The 16,656-nt window shown below is 41.2% G+C and overlaps 1 protein-coding gene across 1 annotated transcript in view; it reads left to right on the forward strand.

Annotated features, from left to right (window-relative positions):
- Positions 1-15,540, forward strand: part of CBX6 (chromobox 6) — a 39,084-nt gene extending 23,544 nt beyond the window's left edge. Inside the window, exons 2-5 of the mRNA XM_075833558.1 lie at positions 2,363-2,406; positions 3,842-3,907; positions 5,653-5,719; positions 12,975-15,540. Of these exons, the coding sequence (XP_075689673.1) occupies positions 2,363-2,406; positions 3,842-3,907; positions 5,653-5,719; positions 12,975-13,820 (1,023 nt within the window). The 3' untranslated portion in view covers positions 13,821-15,540. The remainder of the gene's footprint in view (positions 1-2,362; positions 2,407-3,841; positions 3,908-5,652; positions 5,720-12,974) is intronic.
- The last annotated feature ends 1,116 nt before the right edge of the window (positions 15,541-16,656 follow it).

A 16,656-nucleotide genomic window follows, 5' to 3' on the forward strand; every position in this document is an offset into this window, starting at 1 on the left:
ATGACTATCCTAGCTGCAAACATCTGTTTTTTAATGCAATATCTACATAGGTGCATAGAGGCCCATTTCCAGCAACCATCACTCCAGTGTTCTAATGGTACATTGTGTTTGCTAACTGTGTTAGAAGGCTAATGGATGATTTGAAAACACTTGTGCAATTATGTTAGCACCGCTGTAAACAGTTTTGCTGTTTAGAGGAGCTACAAAATTGATCTTCCTTTGAGCTAGTTGAGAATCTGGAGTATTACACTTGTGGGTTCGATTAAACTCTCAAAATGGCTAGAAAAAGAGAGCTTTCATGTGAAACTCGACAGTCTATTCTTGTTCTTAGAAATGAAGGCTATTCCATGTGAGAAATTGCCAAGAAACTGAAGTTTTCCTACAACGGTGTGTACTACTCCCTTCAGAGGACAGCACAAACAGGCTCTAACCAGAGTAGAAAGAGAAGTGGGAGGCCCCGCTGCACAACTGAGCAACAAGACAAGTACATTAGAGTCTCTAGTTTGAGAAATAGACGCCTCACAGGTCCTCAACTGGCAGCTTCATTAAATAGTACCCGCAAAACGCCAGTGTCAACGTCTACAGTGAAGAGGCGACTCCTTCAGGGCAGAGTGGCAAAGAAAAAGCCATATCTGAGACTGGCTAATAAAAGGAAAAGATTAATAATATGGGCAAAAGCACACAGACATTGGACTGAGGAAGATTAGAAAAAAGTGTTATGGACAGAAGAATCGAAGTTTGAGGTGTTTGGATCACACAGAAGAACATTTGTGAGACGCAGAACAACTGAAAAGATGCTGGAAGAGTGCCTGACGCCATCTGTCAAGCATGGTGGAGGTAATGTGATGGTCTGGGGTTGCTTTGGTGCTGGTAAAGTGGGAGATTTGTACAAGGTAAAAGGGATTTTGAATAAGGAAGGCTATCACTCCATTTTGCAACGCCATGCCACACCCTGTGGACCGTGCTTGATTGGAGCCAATATCATCCTACAACAGGACAATGACCCAAAGCACACCTCCAAATTCTGCAAGAACTATTTAGGGAAGAAGCAGGCAGCTGGTATTCTATCTGTAATGGAGTGGCCAGCGCAGTCACCAGATCTCAACCCCATAGAGCTGTTGTGGGAGCAGCTTGACCGTATGGTACGCAAGAAGTGCCCATCAAGCCAATCCAACTTGTGGGAGGGGCTTCTGGAAGCATGGGGTGAAATTTCTCCCGATTACCTCAGAAAATTAACAGCTAGAATGCCAAAGGTCTGCAATGCTGTAATTGCTGCAAATGGAGCATTCTTTGACGAAAGCAAAGTTTGAAGGAGAAAATTATTATTTGAAATAAAAATCATTATTTCTAACCTTGTCAATGTCTTGACTATATTTTCTAGTCATTTTGCAACTCATTTGATAAATATAAGTGTGAGTTTTCATGGAAAACACAAAATTGTCTGGGTGACCCCAAACTTTTGAACGGTAGTGTACCATTGAGGCTAAACCATAATTAAATGGGGCGGGCATTGAGGACTCTGTGGACCAATAAACTGCCTGAAACTTTGATATATGGCAGAAATGCGACGGACTCTGAATACATTTTTGCTGAGCCACACATGGCTCAGCACAGACTGGCATGAGTCAGTGTCGTCATCGTGCCTGTCTGCATTAAGAAACTAGCGGCCAGAGTTATACATTGAATAGTAGAGCAGGGAGCTGACTTTTTTCTAACGGAAATTCCGCTGCGGAAAGAAGTGTTGGGGAGAAAAAAATCTGATCATGCTTACACCCTCCCTCTTCTCTGCGCGTGGTCCAGCATACCTGGATGAGGTTGCATCCCTGTGAATGGCTGCAGTGGTCACATGAGATGCAACGTCATCCCAGGAGGCCGGACTGCAGGAAGGAGGAGAGCGTTTCTGTGTAGGTTTTTTATTTTTTTAATATTTTTTACCTGAGTTGGATTTGCAGCGATTCCGCTGCAAAAATCGCATTGCAACAGTCGCAACACATGGCTTTCTGTTGCGGGTATTGTATCCCCCATTGAATTCAATGTGGAAAACCTGCAATAGAAAAGCAACGAAAACGCAGCATAAATCGACATGCTGCAGATTAAAATTCCGCAGCGCAGGTCAATTTAACGTTTACGCTGCATTTATTTTTCCGCAGTGTGGGCATGGGACTTTCTTAAGCCCCTCCACTTTGCTGCTACTGTGTATGCTGCGGAATTTCTGCACAGAATTTAGTTGCTGTTTACGCTGCGTGGGAACCCGGCCTTAGAATGTTAAACTGATCTAGCCCTACAAAACAGGAATGTGCTGTAAACGTTGCCACTATTTTATCTTATGCAAGAATTAAGTTGTTTCTGATTTCTGTTTCAGGGCCGCATTGAATATCTTGTGAAATGGAAAGGCTGGGCTATCAAGTAAGATTCCAGTAATTGCTTTATTTTTTTTGTATCTTTGTCATGGTTACTGTATACTGGTTTTATATATACTCAAAGCAGTGTCATTTATTATGGCAATAAATATAATTTTTTTTTTTTAGAAATTCCCCTCCACTTTTATTTACAGTTCTACATCAGCAAGAGTGTTGACCAAAGAACTTTATACATTATGGGGAAGATTTAGGCTATGTTCACACGGAGTATTTTGCAGGAGGAATATCTGCCTCAAACTTCCAAACGGAATTTCCTCTCCCTGCCCGCCGATTTTCGCGGAGTATTTTGCGGCGTTTTTCGCCCGTGGCCATTGAGCGCCGCGGGCATAAAACACCGTGAAATACGCTTTCTCTGCCTCCCATTGAAGTCAATGGGAGGTCAGAGGCGGAAACGCCCGAAGATAGGGCATGTCGCTTCTTTTTCCCGCGAGGCAGTTTTACTGCTCGCGGGAAAAAGACGCCGACGCCTCCCATTGAAATCAATGGGAGGCATTTTCGGGCCGTTTTTGACGAGTTTTGTGACACGGTTTCCTCGTCAAAATACTCCGTGTGAACATAGCCTTACTTTCATGGTGTGCCAGAATTGAGCCAAAAATCTGGGCCACGCGCCACGTTTATGTCGCATTTGCATCACTTATTGCGCATCACTAGACCCTTTTCAAAAGTGTCTACAAATGGAGGCGGGGCTAAGTGGATTCGTAAATTGCACCAGATTTAATATAGGCGTGCGCTATTTAGGTTCAAGTTAGCGCCATAATGTAAACCACCCAAGACGTGGTGAAAAGTGTAAGACGTGCCAAATGCGTCAAATTTATCAGAGCGTGCACCACTGTGTTAAATCTAGTTTTATGTTTCAGACATTATTAATAAATCTGCCCCTTAGGCCTCTTTCACACAGCAGTGTTTTGGTGAGCATTTTGCATCCGTGTTTAGCAGCAAAAACCAGGAGTGGATCCAAAGTAATGCAAGAGGTGCAAATTTTTCTGTGAAGGGTCACTCCTGGTTTTGGCCTCCAAATACTGATCTAAATACTGCCGTATGAAAGTGGCCAAAGTCTAGTGAATAGGGATGACGGGGGCTTTATCGACTGGGAAGCTACTTCACCTCTGTGTTTGGTAAAACTTACTTCTCAAGGGGTTCAGGTTAAAATAACTGATGCTTCCCCACATAGTAGATATTTTCTAACTAAAGTATTTGTCATGAGTGCCGGTACTACATATGTGGCGCTAACCCCAATATCTGACAGGAGTGGACTAATGCTTAAAGCCGGGTCATCTTTCTTAACCATTCACTTAAATTGTATTTTGATGTTCCCCCTGAAAAAGTTAATGAAATAACTAAATTCCGTTGTTCGTGTCTTTATTTTCTTGGTAATGGACAGATTAAATTGAGTTGTTGAACATGTATTCTGATAATTACAGATACAGCACATGGGAACCAGAGGAGAACATATTGGATTCAAGACTTATTGTAGCTTTTGAGCAAAAGTGAGTTCCAAATACTGTTATCACTTCTTCATTTGTCTGCTTAAAGAGGACCTGTACTAGGTCATATAAGTTGAACTGGTTTACTGACCTGAATAGTGCGGTCTCCCTGATTCCAGCACTGTTTTATTTTTTTCCTAGGACCCCCCCCCCCCCCCTTCAGAGAGATGGCCCAAAGTTGTGTTGGCTCCCTTTATGCAAATTTTTTTTCAGTTAGCCAACAGGGAGTGAAAAACCCTTAAGCTGCCTTGTGCTGATTGGTCAGCATCAGAGGCAGGGAAGCTAGCTCCACCCTGTTGGCAAACTACAGCATATTGGCAGCCAACACAAAAGTGGGCCATATCTCTGGAACGGTGGGGTGGTCGAGGAAAAAAAAGAAAAAACGTTCTGGAATCAGGAAGACAGAGCAATTCAGATTAGTTAACAAGTTCAATTTTTATGACCTAGTGACCGGTCCTCTTTAACAGTATGCTTAAAGGGAAAGTTTACTTTTAACACAGAGGGCTTATTGGACAACTGAGTTTTCCTGGAAGTAGATGTCAGGCAGCGGCAGTATTTGCATTAAAGTAAGCTGTATGTGTAAGGCCTAATGTGCATTATCGTGGTGATTTTTGCGGTCCGCAAAACCACGGATCCGTTGTCTGTATTTGCGGTCCATTTGTCTCCAAAAAAACCTTCCGTAGTGCATCAGTGTGTCATCAGTATTCACAGATCGGCAACAAAAAGGAAGGCTGGAGTTGATGTCACCAGTTTGGTCACATGATCCACAAATACGGACAGTAAAATGACATTTCCTGAGTTTTTGTGGCCCGGACTCGAGGCCCCTACACAGATCCATGGATATCAGGGTTGTGTGCAGGGGGCCATATAAATAAATGAGTTGTACGCTATTTGCAAAATTATGGGTAATACACGGACAAAAAACAACGGTTGTGTGCATTAGGCCTTTGTGAAATTCCCCTTTAAATCTTTTGCACGTGTAGTCCTTTTTAGGTGTATGTTTGTGATCCTAAAATGAAAATGTCCTTGTGCATCTGATTTACAGCAGATATACAAATTTTATATATTAAGGGCTTGTTCACAAGGCGCTAAATAAACTCGATGTGTAAACGTGTCAAAGTGGTTTTTAAAATACAGACTATTTTGATGCGTTTGTGATGCGTTTTTTGATACATTTTGCGTGCGCATTTTGTTGGTGGGTAAATAGAACTCCCATTGACTATGGCAATCGGGTGCGTTTTTGGCGCTAAAGATTTGCCCCGATTTCTTAATTTACACATCGTTTTTTAAATACGCTTGCGTAAATATTGTGTTGCATGCACTATCAATTGATGTCAATGGGAAGCTTAAATCATGCGAAAAATGCATCCAATACATGCCGTGTGAACAGGGCCTAACTGTTGAAATGCAATATTGTGTTACATGTTTATGTTATAGCCATATCTTTGCTTATGTGGAAAAAGTAACTTTTCCTAAGGCAGAGTTCAGATCTGCTTTGGAGGCTTCATTAGGGGCTCTGTTGCAGATCTTGCCGAGATTACTGGAAACAATAGCGCAGCATTCTGCGCTAATGCTTCTGGTAAAACCACGGACGCCCTGATGGAAAGCCCACGGAACCCGTCATAGGCTATAGTCTGCCGCCAGTGGTATCGGTTGTGTAATGGAACCGTCGTTTCCGATTCAAGGAACCCCCCCCCCCCCCTATGCATGAACATAGCCTAACACCGTTTATTTCTGTGTATACACAGAGAGAGAGAACAGGAAATATATGGACCTAAGAAGAGGGGCCCAAAGCCAAAAACATTTCTTTTAAAGGTAAGCATGTAATTTTTTTATGACATGGGCTGCTCTTTTACATTACTCCATCCTGAATGTTAAATTGTGCAAATCTGCTACGCAAATAATATTTAACCATTTCAAGGCCAGAGCCTATTAAAATGACCCATTCTAATAGTGAATATTTTTTTCCTTTCTTGTGACACAGATAGGATTTTTAATGTAAATCTAAAGCGGAACCAGGATCTCTGCATTTTTATATAGTCAAGACCCTCCACACACTATGGGTCGAAACGTTGCCTGTTCTATTCCGATGCTTTGACAATCAAATTCTATCTTTTGATTCTACTCCTGCAGTTGTGAGCTGATGTCTATACCTTTTGACGATCTCCACAGGATATGTCCGATAGATGCGGGTCCCACCTATCCCCATTCTAGCTTTTTGTGCTCGCGCTGACACCCGGCCACTTCCTGATTTACATGGTCAGGAGTCCCAAAAATAGCGTAACTCGCTGAGCTACGCTGTTTCTGTAACTACCATACAGTTCTATGGGGCTTACAGAAACCGAATAGCTCAGCAACTACCATACAGTTCTATGGGGGCTTCAGAAACAGCGTAGCTACGCTGTTTTCTCCTTCATGGTTGGAAATCGGCAGGAACACAGAGGTACAATGGGGCTTAGGGGCCCCATTCTAGAGATAGGTGCAGGTCCCAGAGGTGGGACCCACATCTGACATTTTCGACATATCCTGTGAATATGTCATAAATGTCACTCATGTGTTAACCCCTTTAACCTAGTTTAACCAAACAAATGTATGCCACAAAATAGTCCCTGCTCTCTCATTCACACATATATATATATATATATATATATATATATATATATATATATATGTATTACGTGTTCTCTGCTCAACCTACATCAACACAATTACACCTGAGAATACAGGTCACTTTTTTTTTTTTTTTTTTTTCTTGCGATCTCTAGCCTGCCTTTATGTTGTATGTGGAATCTGTAAACTGGCGCAAAGCACTCGTGTGCAGGCATTTTTATTGTAGCCGTACAATAGCGCAGATATGGGTGGGGCTAGAAGGACCAAAACAAGTGACGGGTAATAATTTATCTGGATCTGATATAATAATCTCTTATATGGAGACATTCTATGGGTCCATGATGAACACATTTTAAATGGACATGTCGCAGAACATGGTACCAGGCAATGGCAATTAGAAATTCCATTTTGATCCCTTCTTTTTTTTTTTTTTTTTTTGATCTTTGTTTCTTCCCTGGGGCTGGAGGAAGATGGGATAATATGATGTGTCCTCCCAGCATTTAGTTGTATGCAAATCCTATATAATAGCAGCATGATGGTTCAGTGGTTAGCACTGTTGCCTTAGAGCACTGAGTTCAATATGTTCTCCCTGTGTTTGGGTGGGTTACCTCTATGTATATTGGTGCGTAAGTAACCGAAATAAATAAAATAAGTGATTAAAATGCCTGTTAGGCATAAGATTGCAATTATCAGGGATCTGCATAATCCTGGGAGGACACAGATCAGGCTCCTCTGCCTTTTGTGACCGTTAGAGGCCCAAGACGTCATTGTGATACAATGGGTTTCCATGGCAACAGCCCGAATGCATGAAATTTTAAACACTGTTTATAATTTTTTGTGATGGGGTGCTGAAATGATCAGTGTTAGCCCGATCTCTTTAATGACAGAGGGCTAAACCGTGCGATCTGCCGTTAATAAAACCACCCATAAACTATATGGACAAAAGTATTGGGACACACCCCTAATCATTGAATTCATGTGTTTCATTCAGTCCCATTGTCACGTGTATAAAATCAAGCACCGAGCCATGCAGTCTGCTTTTACTGACCTTTGTAAAAGAATGGGTCGTTCTAAAGCGCTTACTGAATTTGAGCATGGTACTGTAACCGTTCAGTTCATGACATTTCTTCCCTCCTAGATATTTCACGATCAACTGTGAGTGGTATTCTTGCAAAGTGGAAGCTTTTAGGAACCACTGCAACTCCGCCACAAAGGGGCAGACCACCTAAAGTTACAGAGCAGATCACTGAGTTCTGAGGCACATAGTGCATAAAAATCGGCAAGGCTTTGCTGACTGCAGAGTTTCACACCTTCTGCGGGATTAACCGCACAACAACCGTGCTGGGAGCTTCATTGTAGGGATTTCCAAGCCTTACATCACCAAGCACAATGCCAAGCGTCGGATAAAGGGGTGTAATGCATGCCGCCAGTGGAATCTGGAGCAGTGAAAGCGTGTTCCCGATTCTCTATGTATGTATTAGCCTGGGTTTGACGAATGCCAGGAGAACGTTATCTGCCGGACTGCATTGTGCCAACTGTAAAGTTTGGTGGAGAAGGGATGATGCTATGGGGTATTTTATCAGGGATTGGCCTAGGCCCCTTAGTTCCAGTAAACGGAAGTCTTCGAGGTTTGCCCATCAGGGACATTTATTGAATATCCACAGGATATGCCATAAATGTCAGATGCGGGTCCCACCTCTGGGACTGGGCCCCCGTGCACAAGGGAAGGTCAATAAAGGCAAGGTTTGGTGTGGAAGAACTTGACTGGCCCACACAGAGCAATGACCTCAACGCCATCTAATATCTTTAGGGTGAAATAGAACGGAGATTACGAGCCAGGCCCTCTCGTCCAACATCAGTGTCTAACCTCACAAATGCTCTTCTGGATAAATGGGCAAAAATTCCCACAGACACGCTCCAAAATTGTGTTGAAAGCCTCCCTAGAAGAGTGGAAGCTATTTTTATTTAGCTGCAAAGGGGAACTAACCATATTAATGCCTAGGTATTTAGAATGGGTTGTCATAAAAACTCCTGTAGGTGTAACGTTTAGGTCTCCCTTTTCTTTGGTACATCTAGTGTATTTATGTTCTAGTTGCACGGAGCAGTGGCCATTTGCAACGTGAACATATGGATTGTGGCCTTCTAGGGGTTAATATATACTGGGTCCACTACAGGTTACAGTAGCTCGACAGTTGGTATGCCCACAAGCAGTAGCAATAATTTATTGCATGGATGTCCCATCGTATGGTGCGCTGTACGGTGCCATTTTATGAGGATATTCTGCGCTGACTGAATTGGACAGAAAAAAAACACATGAAATCAGAAGTTCAGCAAGGCCCTGTAGAAGTCTATGGCGTTGTATTGTGGGCATGGGCCTGTAAAACTTTGACGTTTATGGAGCCATAATGCTCCTGTGTGCATGAGGCCTAAAACTTTGCACCCCGTATCGTTCCATATATTGAGTGGTCGTGCTCATTAAATTGCTGCACCTTTGGGACTTGAAACATATTAATGAACCAAGATATTTTAACAAAACTTTTTTGTTTTGTCTTTTTTTTAATAAACAAAGTTTTATTGAGCCAATATGTTTACAATGATTGCATACAGAAATGAAACATTAGGATTGAGAGAGAGGCTGGCGCTGCCCCAATGCAGGTAAAATACAGTCTCTGCGTGTGAAAACCTATTCGCTTGAACACGTGGAAATGCAGCTGTCAACTTGTTGCCCGTGAGGTGCTCATCGGTAGAGAACAGTAAATGTATAACTTGAATATAGAAGGTAGAAAATACGAGGAACTCGCCGCGGTGGCAATAAAAGAATTTATTGACTTTGATCTCGGTCTGTTTGATGTGGAGGATGCCAGATCAAACAGACCGAGATCAAAATCAATAAATTAATTTATTGCCACCGCGGTGAGTGCCTCGTATTTTCTACCTTCTATATTATAGTAATGAAACATTGCATATACAGTGGAGCGCAAACCGTTGGATCAAAACCTGTTTTTACACACAAACATAGAAGTAAAACATACATAGTCTATGCGAGGCATGCTGAGATAAATGAAAATATTTTTACAGATATATTAGAAGTGTATTAACCCCTAGGCGCACCACGACGCAACTGTACATCCATGTGGCCAGTGTCTTAAGGCACAGGGACGTACAGTTACTGAGTGTTTCCTGGTGCCCACTGTCGGCGACAGTGTGCACCGGGAACCGTGAGGCCAGCTGTCCCTGACAGCTGACACTCCACTGTATGCCGATCAGCGCCTTTTTTCCGCTGAGTACGGCAATTAACCCCTTAATTGCGGTGATCGATTGGAATCACCGCATTCAGGGGTTTCTAGCAAATCGGCAGACTTCACGATGAAATCAAGAGGTTTGCAGGTGGCTAGCATGGCGATCGGAGGCCAAGTAATGGCCTCCGTGTCTGCCATGTACGGAAGCCTATCAGGACCAGCCTCCTGATAGACTTCCTGTCAGAGTGACAGGACGTCACTGCCGTTCGCGATGCACACTGTCGGCGACAGTGTCTGTGACAGTGTGCATCAGGAATCGGGAGGTCAGCTGTCCCTGACAGCTGACACTCCACTGTTGCCGATTAGCGGCTCATTGCCGCTGATTTAGGCAATTAACCCGTTACATTCGTGGCTCGATTGCGATCTCCGCATGTAGGGGGTTTGTATCCCATCAGCAGCCCCCATGCAATTGTGGGGGCTGGTGATGCTTGTGATGACAACGGCCCCCGGGTCTGCCATGTATGGAAGCCTGAGGATCAGCCTCTGCTGGTCCTCGTAGACTAACTGTCAGAGTGACTGTGACGTCACGCTGACAGTTGGAATACGTTACACTACCTATGTAGTGTAAATGTATTCTAGCAGCGATCAGAGCTGCAGGTAAAAAAAGAAAGTGAAAAAAGTAAAAAAAAATTTAATCAAAAAGTTAATCAATGTTTTACGAAAGTGTAAAAAGAAAAGATTTTTTATTTTTTTCCTATAATAAGTCTCTTATTATAGGTAAAAAATGAAACCGTTAAAAAGAGTACACATATTTGGTATCACCGCGTTTGTAACGACCCCATGTGTAAAACCGTTCTTTTTACCGCACGGTGAACGCCGCAAAAAAAAACCAAACTAAAAACAATGCCAGTATCACTATTTTTTGGTCACCCTCCCAAAATATAGAATAAAAAGTGATCAAAAAGTCGCTTGTACCCGAAAACAGTACCAATAAAAACTACAACCCGTCCCGCAAAAAACAAGCCCTTACACAGCTTTTTTGACTGAAAAATAAAGTTACGGCTCTCCGAATACGGTGACACAGAAAATAAATTATTTTATAAAGAAGTGATTTTATTGTGCAAACGCTGCAAAACATAAAAAAAAGCCTATATACATATGGTATCGCCGTAATCGTACTGACCCGCAGAATAAAGTAAAATTGTCATTTATAGCGCATTATGAACGCCGTAAGAAATAAAGTATTTAAAACTCCAAAATCACTGTTTTTGGTCACCAAGGCTCTAAATAAAATGTAATAAAAAGCGATCAAAAAGTTGCAGGTACCAAAAAATGGTACCAATAAAAACTACAGCTCGTCCTGCCAAAAATAAACCCTCACACCGCTCAATTCATGGAAAAATAAAAAAGTTATGGCGTTTGGAAGGCGGGGAGTGAAAATCTAAAATGGAAAAGCAAAAAAGGATCAGTCCTGCAAAGGTTAATTAATTTCTATTAAAAAAAATTAATTATTACCACATGTGGGGTATTTTCATACTCGGGAGAGATTGCGTTACAAATATAGGGCAACTTTTTCTCCTTTATCCCTTGTGAAAATGAGAAAATTCAACATTTTAGTGGACAAAAATGTTGATATTCATTTTCATGGCCTAATTCTACTAAGTTCTACAAAAAACCTGTGTGGTATAAATGCTTACTATACACCCCTCAAGGAATTTTTCTAAGGGTAGTTTCCCAAATGGGGTCACTTTTGGGGTGTTTCCACTGTTTTGTTCCCCCCGGGGCGTTGCAATCGCGACATGGCACTAAAAACCAAACCAGCAAAATCTGCGCTCCAAAATCCAAATAGCGCTCCCTCCCATCTGAGCGCTGGCGTGGGTCCAAACAGCAGTTTATTACCACATATGGGGTATTTCCGTAATCGGGAGAAGATGCTTTACAAATGTTGGGGTGCATTTTCTTCTTTATTCCTTGTAAATATTACAAATTTCTATGTTTTTTAAGAAAAAAGTAGAATTTCATTTTCAGACTAACTCCAATAAATATAGCAAAATACCTGTTGGATCAAAGTGCTAACTATACCCCTAAATTAATTCCTTGAGGGGTCTAGTTTCCAAAATGGGGTCACTTTTGGGGAGTTTCCACTGTTTTGGCACCACAAGACCTTTTCAAACCTGACATGGTGCCTAAAATATAATCTAAAAATAAGCAGGCCCGAAAATCCACTAGGTGCTACTTTTGCTTCTGAGGCCGGCGTTTCGGTCCATCAAGACACAAGGGCCGCATGTGGGATATTCCTAAAAACTGCAGGACATGGGCAATAAATATTGAGTTGTATTTCTCTGGTAAAACCGTCTGTGTTACACAATTTTTTTTTATTACAAATGAATTTTGGCAAAAAAAAGAGAAATTTGTAAATTTCCCCTCTATTTCTTTATTTCCTGTGAAACGCCTAAAGGGTTAAGAAACTTTCTGAATGCTGTTTTGAATACTTTGCAGGGTCCAGTTTCTAAAATTGGGTGATTTATTGGTGTATTCTAATATATAAGGCCCTCAAAACAACTTCAGAACTGAACTGGTCCCTGTAAAAATCGCCTTTTGAATTTTTCTTGAAAATTTTAGAAATTGCTGCTAAAGTTCTAAGCCTTGTAACGTCCTAGAAAAAATAAAAGGATGTTCAAAAAACGATGCAAATATATAGTTCACATATGGGAAATGGTAACTAGTGACTATTTTTTGTGTGGTATTACAATCTGTTTTACAAGCGGATACATTTAAATTTAGAAAAATGCAAATTTTTGCAAATTTTCTCTAAATTTTGGTGTTTTTCACGAAAAAAAATATTGAATTTATCGACCACATTTTTCCACTATCACATAGTACAATATGTCACGAGAAAACAATCTCAGAATCGCTTGGATAGGTAAAAGCATTCCGGAGTTATTACCACATAAAGTGACACATGTCAGATTTGAAAAAACGGCTGTGCCACAAGGCCAAAACAGGCTGCGTTCTACAGGGCTTAAGCCCATTATGCACTGAAAATATTAAAGTGTATTTAGTTTGCTTGCAAAATACAAATCTATTTTTACTACTGATTTTATATTCAGCCAGAGCCTGATAACTGTGTCACATGATTGCATAGATGACTTGCAAATTATAGACTGTGCATAGATGTACAACTTTTTTCACAAATGACCTATTTTTGTGTTTATTTATAGGCAAGAGCCCAGGCTGAAGCTCTTCGTATAAATGATGTCCACTTTGGCATTAAACCAGGCTCAAGTCCTTCCCCTAAGTTGCACTCCAGTGCTGCTGTGCATCGCTTGAAGAAGGACATCAGACGCTGTCATAGTATGTCTCGTCGCCCTCTTCCCCGTCATGATCCTTCAGCACCCGCTGGAACTACTTCTGGTCTGCGTGCCCCTGTGTCTCCTTTTTCAGAGACTGTACGGATCATCAATCGCAAGGCCAAGCCTAGAGAGCCAAAGCGTGGAAGAATCATTCTTAATCTGAAGGTAATAGACAAAGGAGCAAAAACCTCTCTAGGTCGTCCTAAAATTCCATCCCGAAATAGAGTTATTGGGAAAAGCAAGAAGTATAGTGAGAGTATGCTTCGGAATCAGATTCGCCATTTGAAGTATGGAACCTTTTCTCTGTATAACAAGCCAACTCTTCGGGGCCCAGAGGGGGAAAAGGCCGATGATGAAAGCACTAACCAAGGTCTTGGTGATGAGAGCTCTAGTACATCTGGGTGTCCTTCTCCAGCTCCATCTGATGACCGACCTCCTAAATTATTGCCTGAGACCCTTAGCCCTGCTGTTCCTGACTGGCGGGAATCTGAAGCTTTGGATCTCTCCATTCCACCAGAATCTTCTGCAAGCAAACGTGGGCAAGGTGAGCCTAATGAATCTGAGCCTGAAGAAGAGGCTGGAGATTGGCGTCCAGACATGTCACCATGCTCCAATGTGGTAGTGACTGATGTTACAAGCAACCTTTTGACAGTCACCATAAAGGAGTTCTGCAATCCACAAGACTTCGAGAAAGTGGCAGCTACTGGCAAATAGTAGGGAGAAGGAATTGTAAGAGTAAAGGCAATTCAGCAATTTAAAGGTTAATTCACTCTTAAGCTATTGCTACACCACCCTACCCATTTAGTAGGTATTTTAAGGTCCTGATTTACATGTGGTGCTGTTCTGTAAGATGGTGTGCATCACCTTGACCTCTAGGTTAGTAGATGTCTGTACAAATGGCTCATCTTATGTCCTTGCTTATAATGGTATAAACTATATATATATTAGAGTGTGATGGCGGTATGTTTGTCATTCTTAGACATTTAATATGTAGTGAAGCAGAAAACAACAAATATTATTGTGAAATGGACATTTTTGTGGCTTTTAAACTGTATTGTTAGAGCTTGTAAGCAAACGTTTCTATGGTATAATTGTATACAACAGGAGGTATACATATTCTATACGGCTGTAGATTCATTAAGTAAAAAGGACAACTTCTTTATGTGGAAAAATAATATTTTCTACTAAATGGATAGATTCATATTTTGTATGCTTTTTCATATTCTGCTTATTTCATTTCAGTAGTGGCAACTTTTTTTTTTTTTGTTTCGTTCCCGTTCCTATGAGACATGCGTTAGTGATTGTCGTCATGTACAGATTGAGGGCAGTGCTTAAGACACAACGGGTGAAATAGGCAACGTTGTTATTTCATACAGAAACACAAAAGATTTTCCAAAAGCGAATATATATATATATATATATATATATATGTATGTATATTTGAAATGCTGAGACACAAGACAGAAAAACAAGCTACTAAACGCTCCCATTTATATTATATAATGAATAGTTGATATTTTTAATGATCACCACATATACATGGTCTACAGCTGTGCATGATAGAGATGTATGTGTACTGTAATATATCTAAGCTTTCTATATGAACGGAGATGTGATCACGCAACTGTTCATCCAGCTATTATTTACAAGGACGTATATAATGGTCACAACTGTAAATAAGCAAAGTCCTATGATGTAAAAGCACAAGGTTTTACGATCTATATTTACCCAAGCTGAATTCTAATATCTTATCATTTATAGTCAGGATATCCTAGTCCCATAATAATATCGAACAGGGAAGCAACTCAATCTTCTTTTATTTACAGGAGTCTCTATAGCCGCATCATTTCCATTGTGTGTATGTCCATATGAATGAAATCTATAATCGAATAGTATTTTTTACTATGAGATGAGTCGTTCATAAGTTTTACATCCGCTCTGATAAACAAGCTCTTGGAGTAATACGTTGCACTATTCCTGTGTCTGTTAAACACAAGACCCTCTTAACCTAGTTGAAGGGGTTGTCGAGGATTTAAAAAAAAAAAAAGCTGCTAAGATCAGGAAAGCCGATAATCATATTAAATAAAAGTAAAAATACTCACCTGTTCAATCCACCACTGATGACATGCGGTATATGGCTGGGTTCACACATAGTTTTTTGCAGGCAGAAAATCTGAATCAAAATTCTGTTGGCTCTGCCTGCACGCCGATTTTCGTGGCGTTTTTCGCCCGCGGCCATTGAACGCCGCAGGCAAAAAAATAACGTAACGAAATACGCTTTCTCTGCCTCCCATTGATGTCAATGGGAGGTCAGAGACGTAAACGCCCGAAGATAGGGCATGTCTCGCGGGGAAAAAACGCCTCCGCCCCCCATTGAAATCAATGGGAGGCATTTTCTGCCATTTCTTGGCGTGTTTTCCGACGCGGTTTCCGCGTAAAGTGTCAAACTCTGGGAACTGTCCCTAAGGCCCCATGCACACGACCGTAGTTATCATAATTACAGATAATCTGCAGACCCATTCATTTCTGTAGGCCACGGTCCTCTTTCTGTATATTGACGGATGTGTGTCCGGGCCGTATAAATGATTTGCAAAATATAGAACATGTCCTATTCCTGTCCGCAATTGCGGCACTGACTCGCCCATAGAAGTCTATGAGCGCAAGCAAAACGTGCTTCCGTAGTCGGCCATAATTGCAGAAGCTTTGCGACGGCAGGGGATTCCCCAAAAAATGGCGACTGAGCAATCGTGACCTTTTTCAAGATGTTGAGACATGTTGGTGACATCATTTGTAGCCTCCTTCTTTTTTTTTTTTTTTTTTCCCTTGCGGATCCGTAAATACGGATGCATTACGGATCGTATTTGCTGACCGCAAGCCAGATTTGCAGAAGACTACGGATCCGTATTTGTGGACAGTAAAAAAAACACTACGGTGGTGTGCATGGGGCCTTAGTGAATGAAGTTTGTTAAAATCCCATTCACTTATATTGTACTATACATTGTTGCTGAATTTCAGTGCCGATTTTGTAATCAAAATTGTGCGCCAAATATGTGATGTCCGAACAGGTCTTCATACATTTCATGTATCAATCTTTCCTGAAATGTTCCTTTTTAAGGACATAAGTTACAGCAATATATATATCTTTCTTTGAGACTGAGAATCTATAACGATTTGGAGGAGCAAAAATAAATTTTGGTAAGGTAAATGTAAGTTTTGACATAGAGAAAAATATGTTCATAAGGATGCCTGTTAATTTAAAAGAAACAAAGACCAGTATTTCTCTGCCATCCCGTTTTACGGTTAGTTTCTTGGGTAAATTGGGTGATCGAACATCTGTACACAAACCTGTGAGTATAGAAGGGAGTTGCAAATCCAGTGAATATGCTTGAAAGGGTGGTGTAGGTAATGGCTTTTTAGTGAAATGGCTAACTTATTGGCTTGAAGAACGAAACGCTTATTTCCGGTGTAAAATGTGAAGATTAAGCTTTTGAGTGAATGCATCTTTAACTATTTAAAATGAGCTGTGGACAAGCTAGTACATGACCTGGAG

This window comes from Rhinoderma darwinii, chromosome 7 (assembly GCF_050947455.1).
Source record: "Rhinoderma darwinii isolate aRhiDar2 chromosome 7, aRhiDar2.hap1, whole genome shotgun sequence".
In the NCBI taxonomy this organism is placed as follows: domain Eukaryota; kingdom Metazoa; phylum Chordata; class Amphibia; order Anura; family Rhinodermatidae; genus Rhinoderma; species Rhinoderma darwinii.